At 50.5% G+C, this 18,166-nt stretch overlaps 1 protein-coding gene across 1 annotated transcript in view; it reads left to right on the forward strand.

Annotated features, from left to right (window-relative positions):
- FARP2 (FERM, RhoGEF and pleckstrin domain protein 2) overlaps positions 1-18,166 on the forward strand; it is an 86,495-nt gene that overhangs the window by 25,265 nt on the left and 43,064 nt on the right. Inside the window, exons 2-8 of the mRNA XM_010832892.1 lie at positions 6,735-6,839; positions 8,274-8,316; positions 9,441-9,519; positions 11,668-11,765; positions 13,651-13,765; positions 13,851-13,925; positions 14,184-14,233. Of these exons, the coding sequence (XP_010831194.1) occupies positions 6,735-6,839; positions 8,274-8,316; positions 9,441-9,519; positions 11,668-11,765; positions 13,651-13,765; positions 13,851-13,925; positions 14,184-14,233 (565 nt within the window). The remainder of the gene's footprint in view (positions 1-6,734; positions 6,840-8,273; positions 8,317-9,440; positions 9,520-11,667; positions 11,766-13,650; positions 13,766-13,850; positions 13,926-14,183; positions 14,234-18,166) is intronic.

Raw genomic sequence — 18,166 nt, forward strand, 5'->3', positions numbered from 1 at the left:
GACAGTTAGAACTGGACAAGGAACAACAGACTGGTTCCAAATAGGAAAAGGAGTACGTCAAGGCTGTATATTCTCACCCTGCTTATTTAACTTATATGCAGAGTACATCATGAGAAATGCTGGGCTGGAGGAAGCACAAGCTGGAATCAAGATTGTTGGGAGAAATATCAATAACAGGTATGCAGATAACACCACCCTTATGGCAGAAAGTGAAGAAGAACTAAAGAGCCTCTTGATGAAAGTGCAAGTGGAGAGTGAAAAAGTTGGCTTAAAGCTCAACATTCAGAAAACGAAGATCATGGCATCTGGTCCCATCACTTCATGGGAAATAGATGGGGAAACAGTGGAAACAGTGTCAGACTTTATTTTTCTGGGCTCCAAAATCACTGCAGATGGTGACTGCAGCCATGAAATTAAAAGACGCTTGCGCCTTGGAAGGAAAGTTATGACCAACCTGGACAGCATATTAAAAAGCAGAGATATTACTTTGTCAAAAAAGGTCCATCTAGTCAAGGCTATGGTTTTTCCAGTGGTCATGTATGGATGTGAGAGTTGGACTATAAAGAAAACTGAGCAAAGAAGAATTGATGCTTTTGAAGTGTGGTGTTGAAGAATACTCTTTAAAGTTCCTTGGACTGCAAGGAGATCCAACCAGTTCATCCTAAAGGAAATCACTCCTTGGTGTTCATTGGTAGGACCGATGTTGAAGCTGAAATCCCAATATTTTGGCCACCTGATGTGAAGAGTTGACTCATTGGAAAAGACCCTGATGCTGGGAAAGACTGAAGGAGGAGGAGAAGGGGTGAGAGAGGATGAGACGGTTGGGTGGCGTCACCGAGTCAATGGACATGAGTTTGGATAAACTCCGGGAGTTGGTGATGGACAGGGAGGCCTGGCGTGCTGCGGTCCGAGGTGCTGCAGTCAGACACGACTGAGTGACTGAACTGAACCGAAGCTGTTTTCCCAGTTGTTACGTGATTTATTCATTTACAGACATCTGAGTTCCTGTCATGTAAATAAGTCTGCACAGAGAACCCCCTGGCGATGCTTTTATAAATTAAGTGTCAGGAACCACCCACCCAGCATTTGTCCCCAAAGAGAGCCTGTTGTGTTGAAAGTCTGCGTGTGTGGTGAGTTGTTACTGAGCACGATTCTGGGTGCGGTTTCCGCTCTCTGCGAGCCTGTGGTCTAAGGAACCTCTGTCCCTCATGAGTCCTTGGTGCATTGGTGGTTGCAGACTGCAGGGGACCAGCGTGTGCCTGGGCGTTGTCCTGCCCCCAGAGCCCCGTGTGTGCTCAGGCCACAGCCTCCGGGCAGTCTGTTCTAGGTGGAGCACCACGCTGGACCTGGGCTTCTCAGGTGTGCTATGTTCTGGGTCACCTTTCTGAAAGGGCCCTTGACTGGAGGAGATTGATCAGGGCAAGGTTTGCTGCTGCTGCTGGTGCTGCTGCTAAGTCGCTTCAGTCGTGTCCGACTCTGTGCGACCCCAGAGACGGCGGCCCACCAGGCTCCCCCGTCCCTGGGATTCTCCAGGCAAGAACACTGGAGCGGGTTGCCATTTCCTTCTCCAATGCATGAAAGTGAAAAGTGAGAGTGAAGTCGCTCAGTCATGTCTGACTCTCAGCGACCCCATGGACTGCAGCGCACCAGGCTTCTCCATCCATGGGATTTTCCAGGCAAGAATACGAGAGTGGTATTAAGGCTCTGCTGCTGCTGGTGCTGCTGCTAAGTCGCTTCAGTCGTGTCCGACTCTGTGCGACCCCAGAGACGGCGGCCCACCAGGCTCCCCCGTCCCTGGGATTCTCCAGGCAAGAACACTGGAGCGGGTTGCCATTTCCTTCTCCAATGCATGAAAGGGAAAAGGGAAAGTGAAGTCACTCAGTCGTGTCCGACTCTTAGCAACCCCATGAACTGCAGCCCACCAGGCTCCTCTGCCCGTGGGATTTTCCAGGCAAGAGTACTGGAGTGGGGTGCCGTTGCCTTCTCCAAGGGCAAGGTTTAGGGAAAGGTATTTGGGCCCAGGGCTGGAAGTCGTTCCAGCCAGTGTCCAGCAGTGGAGCCGGGTGCCTCAGGCGTCGTGCGTCCTGATGCCATCAGGCAGGAGTGGTGCCTCAGCGCGTGTCTGGAGGCATTAGTGTAAAAGGTGAAAGGCCGCTTCCCCTGACCCCTGGAGCTGTTTACACCTGCTTTCCCTGTGGCGACCTTTGCACTGAGGAGTCACCTACACAGCTGGGCACACGGCCCTTGGAGTGCAGCCTGGTGGCCCGACACGTGTGCACGTGCCCCCCTCCCCAGGGAGCCAGCCAGAGGCCCCGTTGTGCCCTTACAGCCACTGCAGAGCCACTGCTTTGGTCTTCAGACCATACAGTGGTTTTGCAGATCCTCAGTTTGCGGCAAGTGTGATCGTGCAGCGTGGGCACTGGTGTGTTCAGTAGTCAGCTGCACGAAGCAGCGATTTCCTGTCGTTTCATCACTGGGTCATATTTCATTGTGTCAACAAAACCACATATTTATCCACCCTGTCTGATGTCTCCATTTTTGCTGTAAATAAAGCTGCTGTGGACATCCGTGCTCACGTCTTCTGTTTGCACTGACAGACGGTTCTGTGGCGTGTGTGCCCGGGGCTGACCGTGCAGTCACAGGCGTGTGTGGGGCTTCAGTGGAGCCTGGCAGTCACTTTCCCCAAGAGACCCGCAGCCTCGCATCTTCACCCATGTGTCCATGCATCCTCGCTGGTCCCGGCGCCACCGGGCCTCTTGCTTTCAGGGTCCTGGGGGCTCTGGTGTAGCGTGGGCTACCCTGGGGTCACGCAGTGCAGCTCTTCTCTTTGTTGACGTTGTTTAGTGCTCAGTCGTGTCCAATGCCTTGCGACCCCATGGACTGTAGCCCACCAAGCTCCTCTGTCCATGGGATTCTCTAGGCAAGAATACTGGAGGGGGTTGCCATGCCCTCCTCCAGGAGGTCTTCCTGACCCAGGGATCACACCCGCATCTCCTGCGTTGGCAGGCAGGCTCTTTACCACTGAGCCACCTGGGAAGCCCCCTTCTTACTGTGCATTGGCCATTAAATATGTCCTTTGAAAGTGCCTGTTCAAATGTCTTGCCCGCTTCTCTTTAGGTGGACTGTCCGCCTTTCCCTTATGATTTGTGGACCTTTGTGGGCCTTCTGTGTTGCAGACATCTTCTAGTTTATTACTTGCCATTTTCATGCTTTGCCAGTGTCCTCTGATGTACGGAAGTCTGGCTTTCAGGTGGTCCGTTTATCCAGCCGTTCTTCTGTGGTTTAAGTGTCTTTTGTGTCACGTGGTTCAATTCTGCAGAACAGTGGTCATTCTCAGTCCCCTGTGCCCCTCCGGAGGACAGTCTGCGTTCCCCTGCAGTCCGCACGTATCTACACATTGTATCTGGGCTGTGTCTCCTCGCAGTGGCTCGCATGCGCTGTTCTACAGCTGGCTGTGTCTCCTCACAGTTCACCTTGGTCCTCTCACTTCCGTGCAGAGAGCGGTGTAGCAGCCTGGCCTGTGCTGCAGTTTCGGATGCATTAATCGTCTGCTATGAGAAGCGCTGTGGTGACGACAGTGCTCTACGTGCGTAGCTCAGCAAGTGAAATACTTATTTTGGGGCCGCTCCGTGTACCTTGCGGGATCTTAGTCCCCTCCACGGAGAAGGCAATGGCAGTCTACTCCAGTACTCTAGCCTGGAAAATCCCATGGATGGAAGAGCCTTGTAGGCTGCAGTCCATGGGGTCGCGAAGAGTCAGACACGACTGAGCAACTTCACTTTCACTTTTCACTTTCATGCACTGGAGAAGGAAATGGCAACCCACTCCAGTGCTCTTGCCTGGAGAATCCCAGGGACGGGGGAGCCTGGTGGGCTGCCGTCTGTGGGGTTGCACAGAGTCGGACACGACTGAAGTGACGCAGCAGCAGCAGCAGCAGCAGCCCTTTGTGATGTGAGCTCTGAGAGTTTCTTGTCTGTCTTTGAAGAAGTCTTCTGACTTTACAGCGTTTCCTTGTGTGCAGATGTTTCTATGTTAGTGTTCAGCCTCTTGGTCCCCCTGTGACGGCTGTGGGCTGCCGCAGTGGTCTTCTCCCACGCGGAGTGCCAAACAGATTCATCTCACTGCAGGCCTTCCGTGGGTAGGTGCTTATGTGTTTAGATATTTTATTCATCTTGGAATTAGTATGTGACATAAGGATACACCTAGCTTGCTCCAGATGGATACCCAATAACATTTATTGGATCGTCTGTTTCCTCCCACTCGTTGACCTGAAATGTCACTGTTACCAGACATTCGCCTGTTTCACGTATTTGGGTTTATTTCTTCACCTCTCGCTCTGTTCCTCGGCTTCATCTGTGTGGATGTGCACCAGATGTTTTCATTACTATGGTTTCTCAACAATTTGACTATCTGCTAAGCCTCATCCTCTCTTGTCTTTTTCAGAATTTTCTTGACCATTCTTGCATTCTAAAAAAAGTAATATATCAGCTGTGGAATGAGCCGATCCTTTCCTTGAAGAACCCTCTTGGTCCTTTTCTTAGGGCTGCCAGGAGTCTGGGGCTGCGGAAGGAGAACCGACATCCTTGCAGGCATCTCTCCAGGAAGGTGGACACTGTCCACCTCTGCCCCGATTCCATCCCCTAAAAATGTTTTTAAGCTTTTCTCCATAAGGGTGTCTTTTATTGGAAGTTTATTCCAAGATGTTTCAGCTTTTTCATCGCTCTTCCAAACGCGGTTGTCTCTTCGCCTCTGTCCTGAAAAGGCCGCTGATATCTGAACAGTGATTGCCTCATCTCCTACGCGAATCCCGTCTCTTGTGCAGCCTTTCTAGTCGATGTTGAGCCGTGAAGCTCGTAGGGCTGACGTCGCAGGACCTTGGCCCGGAAGGCCTGCGTCTGTGTTCTCTGTGAACTGTATCTTCAGGAAGATCATTTTGAGTTCACCTTTCTGTCCTGACAAAGTACTCGTTCCGTGGTTCTCCGTGAGCATCCCTGCTAGGATGAAGGACAGGTTTTTATTCCTTCAAATAACAGTTCTCATTTTATAAGCCTCAGCACCACACAAGAACACAGGGAAAAAATCTGGTGGTTAAACGTGGATGTGTCCCTCTCACCCCACTTATATGTATTATATCTTAACTACACAAATGACATGCCTGCTGATGGAAAATTTAGACCTGAGCATCTAGGACTAGTTAATAACTGAGGTGAGCCTGGAAGGCATGCCCGATCCCCCTCTTCCGCTCAGCGCCTGGAAGATGCAGCACACAGCCTTCTCGGCTCGTCCCTGAGGTGCGTTCGTGGGGTGCGCTGTCTCTGTGGTGCGTTGGTGGGATGCGCTGTCTCTGTGGTGCGTTCGTGGGGTGAGCTCTCTCTGTGGTGCGTTCGTGGGGTGAGCTCTCTCTGTGGTGCATTCGTGGGGTGTGCTCTCTCTGTGGTGTGTCCGTGGGGTGAGCTCTCTCTGTGGTGTGTCCGTGGGGTGAGCTCTCTCTGTGGTGTGTCCGTGGGGTGAGCTCTCTCTGTGGTGTGTCCGTGGGGTGCGCTGTCTCTCTGGTGTGTTCGTGTTGTGAGCTCTCTCTGTGGTGCGTTCGTGGGCTGAGCTCTCTCTGTGGTGTGTCTGTGGGGTGCGCTGTCTCTCTGGTGTGTTGGTAGCATGTGTTGTCTCTGTCGTGTGTTAGTAGCGTGTGTTTTATGAAAGGGAGTCACAGTGTATAGAGACAGAAACTCCTTTTCTTGACTGAACTGTTGTCTTGCCTCTGTTCCATGATGGTCCACACAGTTCCGTGTTCTTTCGCGGGATGTGTAGCTTGTTATGGATGCGTCCATCAGGGCTCTGCTTCCAGTTCTTTGCCCATCTGTCCTTGCCTGTTAGCTCTGCAGCTGTTCTGGGTGACCTGCCGAAGGAAGCTAAAGTGAAGTTGCTGGGGCAAAGGTGTGTATGAGGTGTTTTCACGTCGTCCGGGCAGTGATGTGGTCTCCCCGCAGCCACGCCACTCGCTGCCAGCATCATCATAACCTGTTTGATGGTTGCAAAGGGATCCCTTGCTGTTTTCGTTTCTTTATCACCACAGGGCTTGAGTTCCTTTGTGTGCCTGAAGCCATGCGTGTTTCTTCACACAGGTCGTCAGAGCAGCATGAGACACGAGTTTTTCAGCGTGGTTCAGGATTGTAACTTTGCTCAGCGTCTGTCTTTTCAGAAAATGTTTATTTTTGTTTCATCGAATCTGTCTCTCCTCTGTGCTCTGCTTAGGGGCCTCTCCTCGCCTGGAGGCCACAGACCAGCCTCCTCTGTGTTCCTCCAGCCTTTGATCCGCTGGAGCTCATCTTTGTGGGCAGAGTGGGGGCTGCCCTCTGGCCATGTGAGGGGCGGCCAGACACTGCGTTGCCGCTGGGGTCCCCTGCAGACGTGGACTCGAGACTCATTTTTAGTAAATGTCAGGATCCTTTGATGAAGTGTTTACTGAGGCTAAAAATGGTTCCTCCAACCTTAAAGTTACGAAAGACTGTAACTCAGCACACTCAGAATCCAAACGGAGGCCTTTCAGCTGCACTGGGCGGCAGTGTCTGGGAAGGCAGAGCCCGTGTCATTTGTTAGCCCTGCGGCAGTTTGTGAACCTCAACGGAAGCGAGAGGGAAGCAAGAATTTAGCGCAACGAAGTATTGCCTGTGGGGTAAACCTGTGTTGTTGAAGGTCCTGTGGTTGATCCTCCTCCTGTCTTCTCTGTCTCATCACAGCCGAAGTGCGATGGCCAGGCGTTGCTGACGCAGGTGTGGGAGCGCTTGAACCTGATAGAGTGTGACTACTTCGGCCTGGAGTCCCAGAACGCACAGTCCTGCTGGGTGCGTGTCACGGTGTGGTTTTGAAAAGCGGCTCTGCATGAGCTGTGGGATGCAGCCGGTGGTGCTCCTGGGCCAGTGCCCCAGGACCTGCTGGCACGGTGCGGCAGGGCGCACTGTGACCCTCAGACGGCGCCGTTAAAACGTCCTCTGTACAGCCACAAGGGAGCCCCTCCTGCACAAGTCACCAAAGCAAGTGGCACACATCTGTGATACTCGTTTCAAGAGCTGTTCAGTCGCTCAGTCGTGTCTGACTCTTTGCAACCCCGTGGACTGCAGCACGCCAGGCCTCCCTGTCCTTCACCATCTCCCAGAGCTTGCTCAAACTCATGTCCATTGAGTCGGCGATGCCATCCAACCCTCTCATCCTCTGTCGTCCCCTTCCCCTCCTGCCTTTAGTCTTTCCCAGCATCAGGGTCTTTTCCAATTAGTCATTTCGAGGGTGGATTTGAACAAACTGCTTTACTAAACTGGTTATGCTCATTTTACTTAATAGATGAACCATCAAAGTGTGGAGCTTTAGTGTTTATAGGAAACCAAATGACCTGTTAGTTCAGAAGCACATCAGCATCATGGAGCCATGGCCACCCCACCGCACAGTAGTCCTCTCGCCAGCTTGCTGTTTACAGAGGCAGCGGGTGCCTGACATGTGTTTGGACTTAGCAGATACTCACTACATACACAAACACCACATCACACCACACACGCCACACGCCATGCACACATACCACACTCACACCACACATCACACACACACTCACACCACACACACACACCACATAGACAGCACACACACACCACACACCACACACATCACACACCACACACATCACACACCATACACCATGCACACATACCACACTCACACCACACATCACACACACACACCACACACACACATCACACCCACACACAGCACATGCCATGCACACATACCACACTTGCACCACACATCACACACACTCCACACACACACACACACCATACTCACACCACACACACACACCACACACCACACATAGACACACACACACCACACGCCATACAAACACACACACCACACAGACATCACACACACATACCACATTACACACACACCACACTCACACCACACATCACACACACATACACACACCACACTCACATCATGCACATACACACACCACATGCCATACACACTCACGCACACACCCCTCCGTGCACACACACACGCAGAGCTCTGGGTCCCCTCGGCCCCATGGCAGTGCGCCCCATGGCCGGTGGGACACGCAGCCCTCCCTGTGGGACTTGGTATCTGTTGTATCAAGATTCAACATGGGGGGGATGTTCCTCCTTTAAATATTTGTCTTAAATATAAATATTTTTGTGTTTTGTAATATACTGATTAAATAGAGTAGTAAGTTAATGATTTGACATCTTTTCTTAAATTCTCTTTAGATCTGGCTTGAACCTATGAAACCCATCATTAGACAAGTACGAAGTAAGTCGTTTTTTTAACTCTTTAAAGTTCTGTTCACCTAAAATGCTTTTCCTTGACTGTTCGGATTCAAGGCGCAGACAATCCTGGTCGTCACCTCGGGGTGGCACTGAAGCGCCTCCCGCGGCAGCTGCAGCTGGAGGCTGCTCTGCCAGTTAGCTTCAAGCATGGGGCGTGGAGGGTGGGCCATCAGTTAACTCAGATAGTTCTTGGTTACCTGCCTCACCTGTGGGAGAAATAGGATATGCTGGTCAATATTGCTTCCAGTTTTGGCCAATATGCAAAATAAGTGTGTAGCTTCTAATTATGAAAGGACATTCAGGGTGACATCTCCAGTCATTTGAACTCACCTGTAACATTTTTAGAACTAAATTGAGGGGGAGAGGATTATGGAAGGAACTTCTGTTCACTTAGAAGCCAAGACCATTTCAATTGCCATAGCATTTTAGCAAAGCAGTTCCTCTTTTCTGTTGGTGAAAGTTACATGATTGGGTTATTATAAAACTTCAGTAAAGCTTAAATACTCAGATGAGCTAATATCTTATGCTTTTCCTTTATAGTAATCAGGTTGTCCTCGTTTCGTATATTGAATGATAACACTTTTCTTTCGCTAAAGTATATAAGGATTTAAAGAATAATGGCCTTTTAATTTTTTATTTATTTTTGCTTTTTGGCTTTGCCACTCTGCTCATGGGATCTCTTTTCCCTGACCAGGAGTTGAACTCAGGCCCTGGCAGTGAAAGCCCAGAATCATAGCCACTAGGCCGCCTGGGAGCTTGCAGGCTTTTAAAATTATTGCTACTACTATTAGTATAAACACACTTTTTTACTCCTAAAATAAAAAGAATATATTTTAAGATTTTAATGTGCAGTCCTTTTTTTAGGGTTTCAAACTTTCAGTAACCTCTGCTTTATACAAAAGTTTTCATTTTTTTTCTTTGCTATGTGTGACTGGTACTTAGGACTAATAACTCCATGCACCGGAAGTGTCTTAATATCCTCTTACTTGAAAAGACTTGCTCCAACAGTCCATTTGAAAGCACCAGCTCAGTTATGCCAGAACATGCAGAGAGACAGCAAATACAGAGAGTGACTTATTTGTGGACCGTAAATCTTTCTTTCTATAGGACCAAAGAATGCAGTGCTCCGCCTGGCGGTGAAGTTCTTCCCACCGGATCCGGGTCAGCTGCAAGAAGAATATACACGGTAAAGAGCCTGACTGACAGGAGCCACCGCGAGCGGGTCCCGCTCACCCTCTGCAGCACCTGTGCGTCCCCTGGGCGCCTGGTCAGGGTCCTTCACACAGAGAACCAGCCCAGTGTCCGTGTCCAAGTTGGGACCAGAATGTCACAGCTAAAAGAAGCATTGTTGGAGTTAACTCCTCACAGACCCAAATGCAAATAGGATTTAGAAGAAAGTTTGTGGTACAAATTTGAGGATTAAAAGTGGGATGTTAGGGTACTGCTGAACAGATATTCTCCAGATGAGCCTAGATTTGTGTGTATGCACAAAGTTTGGAGAAGGACATGGCAACCCACTCCAGTATTCTTGCCTGGAGAATCCCATGGACAGAGGAGCTTGGTGGGCTGCAGTCCATAGGGTCTCACAGAGTCAGACACGACTGAAGCGACTTAGCATGCTTGCACGAAGTTTGTAAGAGTTTTGCCCATTCCTTTACTATTTTATCAACAAAATGACTTTAACTGGGAGAAGGACCAAGTGTGAATGTCTTTAGGAGTATACGGAGCAGAAACTCTTCAGGGGATCTCTTTTTGCTGCTTTTTTAAATTCACGATTGATTCTTTGCAGAAATGATTGAAAGTGTTTACAGTTGTTTCACCTGGGTATTAAGATTATGGAAGTGGTTTTTTCCCTTGTCTTTTACGTACTAACTTTATCATGAGGAATAAAGCAAAAAATCTAAAAATCAAGTGAAAACCCAGAGTTGGATACAAGTGAAGAGAAGACCACAGTGACGATGCAGTAGTAACAGAATAGCTCCCTGACCCAACATGGATTTGTACCCGGATCCTCTGGGTCTTGGACCCGCTGCCTGGGTCTCTGCCGACTGTTCCACTGTCACAGAGCCACAGGCTGGGCTTCAGGGAAGCTTAGACCATGTGGCTGCAGCCTCAAGTCTTCACAGGAGGGAGGCCGACCCCAGGGACAGCAGAAAATATGAGTGAGCTTATCTTAATGGTGCATTAAATGCCTGACATTTACCATGAAGTCCCTTTTCAGGAACCACTTTTAAATATATATGCCTTGACAACTGTGAGCAACAGGAAGTGTCAGCCTAATTCTGTCCGGGGGCCAAGCCGAGTTTATGCAGAAGGTCTTTGTTTAATTTATTTAAAAATGACATATCTGTGGTAAAAGAAAAAAAGCTTTAAAATAAAGTTACGTGGAGTAAAAAGTCGGCACACCTCTTCACTGCGTGCCACCCTGGTCCCTGAAGGACTGCCACGGGGGCGTGTCCTCCAGGTGGAGTCCCCGCGCCGGCAGACCGGGGCCTTAAATGAGTGTCTTAGAAAGCAGAGTCAGACTGCGCACACAGCCGTGGGAGGGTCTCCTCTTCCCTGCGTGCCCGCTGCTGCCCTGGGCGTCCTTCATGTTGGTGTGCGTGGCTGCCTCCGGCTCTGGTGAACCAGCCTCATGTGGGGCGAGTCTGGGTTGTGTCTGGCTGTTCTCTGCTGTAGAGCTGCAGCTAAGTGTCCTTCTGCGCACATCTTCGTGAGCTCTGGAAACATTTCTGTAGAGAAGTTCACGGGGTGGGATTGCTTGAGGGGGACGCACATTTCCGGTGTGAGCCCAGTAGGCGCTGGTGCTGACACTGGTGTGGGAGCCCCGAGAAGGAGGGGGCGGCTGCGCTGCTCACCTGCTCTCCTGCGCCTGGAGCACCCCTGTGCTCGGGGCTGCTCGCTGCTGGAGTGAGTGAATGTGTAAGTCGTGTCAACCCACCCCCTGCTACACTCTCACCCCTTAATTCAGCGTGCCTGTGTCTCAGCTTCCAGCCAAGACCGGGTATTATCCGTCTCTTTGAGACTCACAGCCACACTTGACGTTCTGTCCTTGTTGGCTGTTTCTGCTACTTCCCACAAAACCGTGCGTGCGGTTCTGTCTGTGTGACACGAGGAGCGCGAGTTTGTGAGCTGCCCCCTGGAAAGCGCAGCTCCGGGCGGTCTGGTGCCCAGCGTGTGGTGTGCCGGCCGCCATGTGGATGCTGAGCTCTGTGGGGCCACGCCGCCTGGCACCGTCTGCTCAGTGCGGCAGAGCTGTGTGTCTTCCTGCGACATGGGGGGCGTGTGTCCCAGGAGCCTTGGGCCTGATTTGTGTGCTTCTGTCTCCTCCTAGGTACTTGTTTGCCCTGCAGCTTAAGAGAGACCTTCTGGAGGAACGTCTGACCTGCACGGACACCACGGCTGCCCTCCTGGCGTCCCACCTCCTACAGGGTGAGTGTCCCCACGCGACCCACACTCACGGGACCCGCTGTGCCCAGGCTTTTCTGAGGGGCTAAAAGCTAGCTTCCTGCCTGGGAGGGAGACAGGCCATGTGAGACCCCAACGGTCTCCCTTGGCCTCAGACCTCCAGTTTGGGCTCCAGGCTGTACCCCGACTCTGGGGTGACATCACAGCCCCCATGCAAGGCAGGCATCAGTCCCTGAAGGACAGAGGAGACCCTCCAGCATCTCAGCGGGTGATGCTTCAGAGCACGGCGCATTATGGACTTCAGACTTGAGCTGGGAGGAGCACGAGGGGAGGCTGTGGGGAGCAGGTGTGTGCTGCCCGGTGCAGGACAGAAAGGAGGAGGCCCGGAAGGCTCCTGGGCTGGACCACGTCTTCTGTGCAGAACGGATGCTCTGGAGTGAGGGTGCAGGACCACGTCTTCTGTGTAGAATGGACGCTCTGGAGTGAGGGCGCTGGACCACGTCTTCTGTGTAGAGTGGACCCTCTGGAGTGTGGGTGCAGGAAGCAGGGCAGAGACAGGCCCCAGCATGTTAGGACCGTAGGGTATGTGCCTTCCTTGGTCCGTCCCTGACACACCATCTCCAAACGGCAAGTGTTCCCAGAGGTTTGCCGTCCTGCCAGGTGGGTCTTGTTCACGGTTGGCAACACAAGTGTTGAAGCATCTTTATTGTTGTTCAGTTGTTAAGTTGTGTCTGCCTCTTTGTGACCCCATGGACTGCAGCACACCAGGCTTCCCTATCCTTCACTGTCTCCCAGAGTTTGCTCAAACATGTCCATTGAGTCGGTGATGCCATCCAGCCGTCTGATCCCCTGTCATCCCCTTCTTCTCCTGCCTTCAGTTTTTCTCAGCATCGGGGTCTTTTCCAATGAGTTTGCTCTTCTCACCGGATGGCTCAAGTATTGGAGAACAGCTTCAGCATCAGTCCTTCCAATGAGTATTAAGGACTGATTACCTTTAGGATTGACTGGTTGGATCTGCTTGCAGTCCAAGGGACTCTCGGGACTCTTTCAGTTCTTGTTTGTCCAGGTCATGTCAGATGGAAGGTGGCTCTTCAGTGCACAGCACCATTTGGCGGTGCCTCTTGCTTGAGGGCTGTGCATGCAGCTCAGGTGTCCCTCAGTGACGTGTCCACCTCAGGCCTGTGCTGCAGAGACTGGAGGCCGGTGAAAATGCACACGGCTAGATGTGCTGTAGGCTTCTACCTGGTCCTTGGCTGCAGAGACATGTCAGGCAGCTGCCAAGACACCATGCAGCAGCTAGGACGCAGCAGCAGGTGGTCCTGATCTGGGCGGTGGGTGCGGGGTCGGGGGGCAGGTCCTGTTGTTACACACTTGTGCCAAGGTGTGACCCTGTGCCTGCGGGCCTTCTGTGAGGGTGAAATGTCTCCAAACAGAGTGTATTGCTTAAAAGTGCTGGGCTTTAACCGCTGTTTTTCAAATGAGTATAGCCTTAAAATACATGAAACTGGAGACTGCCATTGTTTTTTGAGAATTTGAGAAGTACTGAAGGAAAAAACAATTTAAAATGCATTATCCCGAAACAAAACACAGGACCTTATCCTGGGTGCAGTGGTCCTGAGATAGCTGACAGAGAAAGCGTGGATGAAAATGTAGCCAACCACAGCTCGGGATTTGCCGCCCAAGTTGCTCACCAGCATCTTTCCTGTTCAGGACTCAGGAGAAATTCCCTTCACCTGTGTGTTTGCCTCTAATAGCATAAGATATTTGGGAAAATCTAGTACAGAATTTTGTTTGAGGGGTATATTCTCATACTACAGAATTAGAATCTTTTTGCTTTTAGTTCATGCATTTACATGCTTGTATTTTTACGTAAGCACTAAGATTGCCTACTGTTCCTCTCTCACCTCAGCGGAAGTCGGGGACTACGATGAGACGCTGGACAGGGAGCACTTGCGTGCCCACGAGTATGTGCCACGGCAGGAGCGTGCCCTGCACAGGATCCTGGCGTTTCACCGCGAGCTCGCGTGAGTTGGGCATCGTCAGGCTCGGGCGAGACGCTCGCCCCTGCCCCTCCCTGGGGCAGACCAGGTCCTGTGGTGGCCACGCCAGGTCGGGGGTCCAGGGTGGGGTCACCTGTGCCACAGCGCTGTCGTCTAGCTCCCTGAGACGCGGCCCTGGGGTGAGGTGAGGGTGACCAAAGAGGGACTAAGAGATGGAGAGGCCGGGCCAGGCTGGGGAGCCACTTGCGGGGAGGGTCCTGGAGGCCTGGCCCCGGGGAGGGAGCCTGCAGACGCACCGACGCCCTGTCGGTGAGGCTCTGCTGCAGGCCCTGCTTTGGGCTTGGGGTGAGGGCGGGTTTGAGTGACACAGACCCAGGTCAGACCACTGAAGGTCCCCTCCCCTTCCTGAAGGACTGTGCTTGTCCACGTGTTCTGCTCGCAGCCACAGGGGCCTTCTGCGTGTCTGGTCGGGCAGCACTGGCTTCCAGACCTGTCAGTTGTGACCTATGGTCTGGAGTGACGGGCGGAGCCCACTCTGCGAGGACTGCAAGAATGAACCGCAAGGATGAACCGCAAAGATGAGTCACGAGTATGAATGACGAGAATGAACTGCAAAGATGAGCTGCAAGGATGAACCACAAGGATGAACCACAAGAATGAACTGCAAGGATGAACCGCAAAGATGAACCACAAAGTTGAGCCACGACAATGAACCACAAAGATGAACCACGAGTATGAATGAGACAAGAATGAACTGCAAAGATGAGCCACAAGGATGAACCGCAAGGATGCGCCCGAGCCAGCAGCCTGGGGCCGTACAGGCGGCCAGCACCCAAGGCTCTAGTCCTGGTTTAAGCTATGGAGCCAGAAAAAGCCTTGTAGAACCTGAAACCATGAAACTCCTGGAAGAAAACAGATGGTATGTTCTTGGACATGGACTTTAGCAGCACAGTAGACCCCTTAACAACACAGGCTCGACCTGGGCAAGTCCACTCACACACGGGCTGTTTTCAGTAGCAGATGCTACATGGGGTGGTCCGAGGCGGGTTGAATTCTCAGATGTAGAACCATGGATACCGAGGGCCGACGGCGGGTGTGTGCAGAGGGTTGGGGCCCCTAACCCCCGATTTGTTCAAGGGTCAACTGGATGTGTCTCCTCAGGCAAGGGGATCAAGCAGAAATTAACAAATGGGACCTAATAAAACCAAAAGGCTTTTGCACGGCAAAGGAGACTTATCAACAAAACAAAGGCTACCTACTGAATAGGAGAAAATATGTCTGGTTAAAGAGTCAGCATCCAAAATACACACAGAAGTCATACAAGTCAACATGAAAAAACAACCAACCTGATTGAAAACTGAGCGGAGGACCTGAAGAGACATCTTTCTAAAGAAACACAGACGCGTGAAAAGATGCTCAGCGCCGCCAGTCAGCAGGGAGACGCACATCAAAACCACGGTGGGACGCCGTCTCACACCTGCCAGAGGCTGCGACAGAGGACGAGAAACAGATCAACAGAGCAGTGGACAAAGAAGATGCGGGCGTGCGTGCGTGCGTGCGCGTGTGTGCATGTATATACACATACACAATGGAATACTGCTCAGCCACAGGAAGAAAGAAACCCTGTTACTTGCAACATTATGGATGGGCCTGGAGGGTATTGTGCCAAGTGAAATAACTCAGACAGAGAAGAACAAATTCTACATGATTTCACTTACATATGGAATCTTAGAAATGCAGCAAACTAGTGGATAGAACAAGACAGAAACAGACACATGATATAGACGTGTGATATAGGGGATACCGGGGGAGAGGGCTGGGGAAGGGGGGACAGGGCAGAGGAGTAAGAGCTGTAGCTGCTGTGTATACACCAGGCTAGCTGCCGGCTGTGCTGTCACAGGGGATGCAGCCAGTTGTGGAGCTGCTCAGTCGCGTCTGACTCTTGGCGACCCCGTGGATGGCAGGCTTCCCTGTCCTTCACCACCTTCTGGAGCTTGTTCAAACTCATGTCCATCAAGTCAGTGATGCCAGGCAACCATCTCGTCTTCTCCTTCTCCTCCTGCCTTCAGTCTTTCTCAACGTCAGAGTCTTTTTCTAATGAGTTGACTCTTCACATCAGGTGGCCAAAGTATTAGTATTGGAGCTTCAGATTCAGCATCAGTCCTCCCAATGAACACCCAGGACTGATCTCCTTCAGGATGGACTGGTTGGATCTCCTTGCAATTCAAGAGACTCTCAAGAGTCTTCTCCAACACCACAGTTCAAAAGCATCAATTCTTCAGTGCTCAGTTTTCTTTATAGTCCAACTCTCACATCCATATATGACTACTGGAAGAGCCATAGTTTGACTAGATGAACCTTTGTCAGCAAAGTAACGTCTCTGCTTTAAAAACACATTAATAATGTGCTCCCTAGGGTGGTCATAGCTTTTCTTCCAAGGAGCAAGCATCTTTTAATTTCATGGCTGCAGTCACCATCTGCAGTGATTTTGGAGCCCAGGAAAATAAAGTCTGACATGGTTTCCATTGTTTTCCCGTCTGTTTGTCATGAAGTGATGGGATGAGATGCCATGATCTTAGTTTTTTGAATGTTGATTTTTAAGCCTGCTTCTTCACTCTCCTCTTTCACTTTCATCAAGAGGCTGTTGAGTTCTTCTTCACTTTCTCCCAGTGGGGTGGTGTCATCTGTGTATCTGAGGTTATTGATATTTCTCCCAGCAGTCTTGATTCCAGCTTGTGCTTCACCCAGCCCGACATTTCGCATGATGTACTCTGCAAGGAGATCCAACCAGTCCATCCTAAGGAAATCAGTCCTGAATGTTCATTGGAAAGACTGATGCTGAAGCTGAAGCTCCAAGACTTTGGCCACCTGATGCAAAGAGTCACCTCATTAGAAAAGACCTTGATGATGACAAAGATTGAAGGCAGGAGGAGAAGGAGAAGACAGAGGATGAGATGCTTGGATGGCATCACTGACTCAATGGACATAAGTTTGAGCAAGCTCTGGGAGTTGGTGATGGACGGGGCGGCCTGGCGTGCTGCAGTCCATGATGTTGCAGAGTCAGACACGACTGAGCAAGTGAACTGAACTGAACTCTGCATATAAGTTATATAAGCAGGGTGACAGTATACAGCCTGGATATACTCCTTTCCCAATTTTGAACCAGTCCATTGTTCCGTGTCTGGTTCTAACTGTTGCTTCTTGACCTACATACAGATTTCTCAGGAGGCAGGTAAGGTGGTCTGATATTTCCATCTGTTGAAGAATTTTCCACAGTTTGCTCTGATCCACACAGTCAAAAGCTTTAGTTTAGTCAATGCAGCAGATGTTTTTCTGGAATTCTCTTGCTTTTTCTATGATCCAGCAGATGTTGGCAATTTGATCTCTGGTTCCTCTGCCTTTTCTAAATCCAGCTTGACTCATCTGGAAGTTCTTGGTTCACGTTTGCAGCCTGGCATGGAGAACTCTGAGCGTTACTTTACTAGCGTGTGAAATGAGTGCAATTGTGCAGTAGTTTGAGCATTCTTTGGCATTGCCCTTTTTTGGGATTGGAATGAAAACGGACCTTTTTCAGTCCTGTGGCCACTGCTGAGTTTTCCAAATTTGCTAGCATATTGAGTTCAGTACTTTCACAACATCATCTTTTAGGATTTGAAAAACCTCAGCTGGAATTCCATCACCTCCACTAGCTTTGTTCATAGTGATACTTCCTAAGGCCCACTTGATTTTGCACTGAGGATGTCTAGCTCTAGGTGAGTGATCATACCATCATGGCTATCTGGGTCATGAAGATCTGTTTTATATAGTTCTTTGTATTCTTGTCACCTCTTCTTACTATCTTCTGCTTCTGTTAGGTGCATACCATTTCTGTCCTTTATTGAGCCCATCTTTGCATGAAATGTTCCCTTGGTATCTCTAACTTTCTTGAAGAATCTCTGCTGCTATGCTGCTGCTAAGTCGCGTCAGTCGTGTCTGACTCTGTGCAACCCCACAGACGGCAGCCCAACAGGCTCCTCTGTCCCTGGGATTCTCCAGGCAAGAGCACTGGAGTGGGTTGCCATTGCCTTCTCCGGAAGAATCTCTAGTCTTTCCCATTCTATTATTTTCCTCTATTTCTTTGCACTGATCACTGAGGAAGGCTTTCTTACCTCTCCTTGCTATTCTTTGGAACTCTGCATTCAAATGGGTATATCTTTCCTTTTCTCCTTTGCTTTTCACTTCTCTTTTTTTCAAAGCTATTTGTAAGGCCTCCTCAGACAGCCATTTTGCTTTTCTGCATTTCTTTTTCTTGGGGATGGTCTTGATCCCTGTCTCCTGTACAATGTCATGAACCTCTGTCCATAGTTCATCAGGCACTCTGTCTATCAGATCTAGTCCCTTGAATCTATTTGTCACTTTCACTGTATAATTGTAAGGGATTTGATC

Source organism: Bison bison, unplaced genomic scaffold, assembly GCF_000754665.1.
Source record: "Bison bison bison isolate TAMUID 2011002044 unplaced genomic scaffold, Bison_UMD1.0 scf7180017862692, whole genome shotgun sequence".
NCBI classification, from domain to species: domain Eukaryota; kingdom Metazoa; phylum Chordata; class Mammalia; order Artiodactyla; family Bovidae; genus Bison; species Bison bison.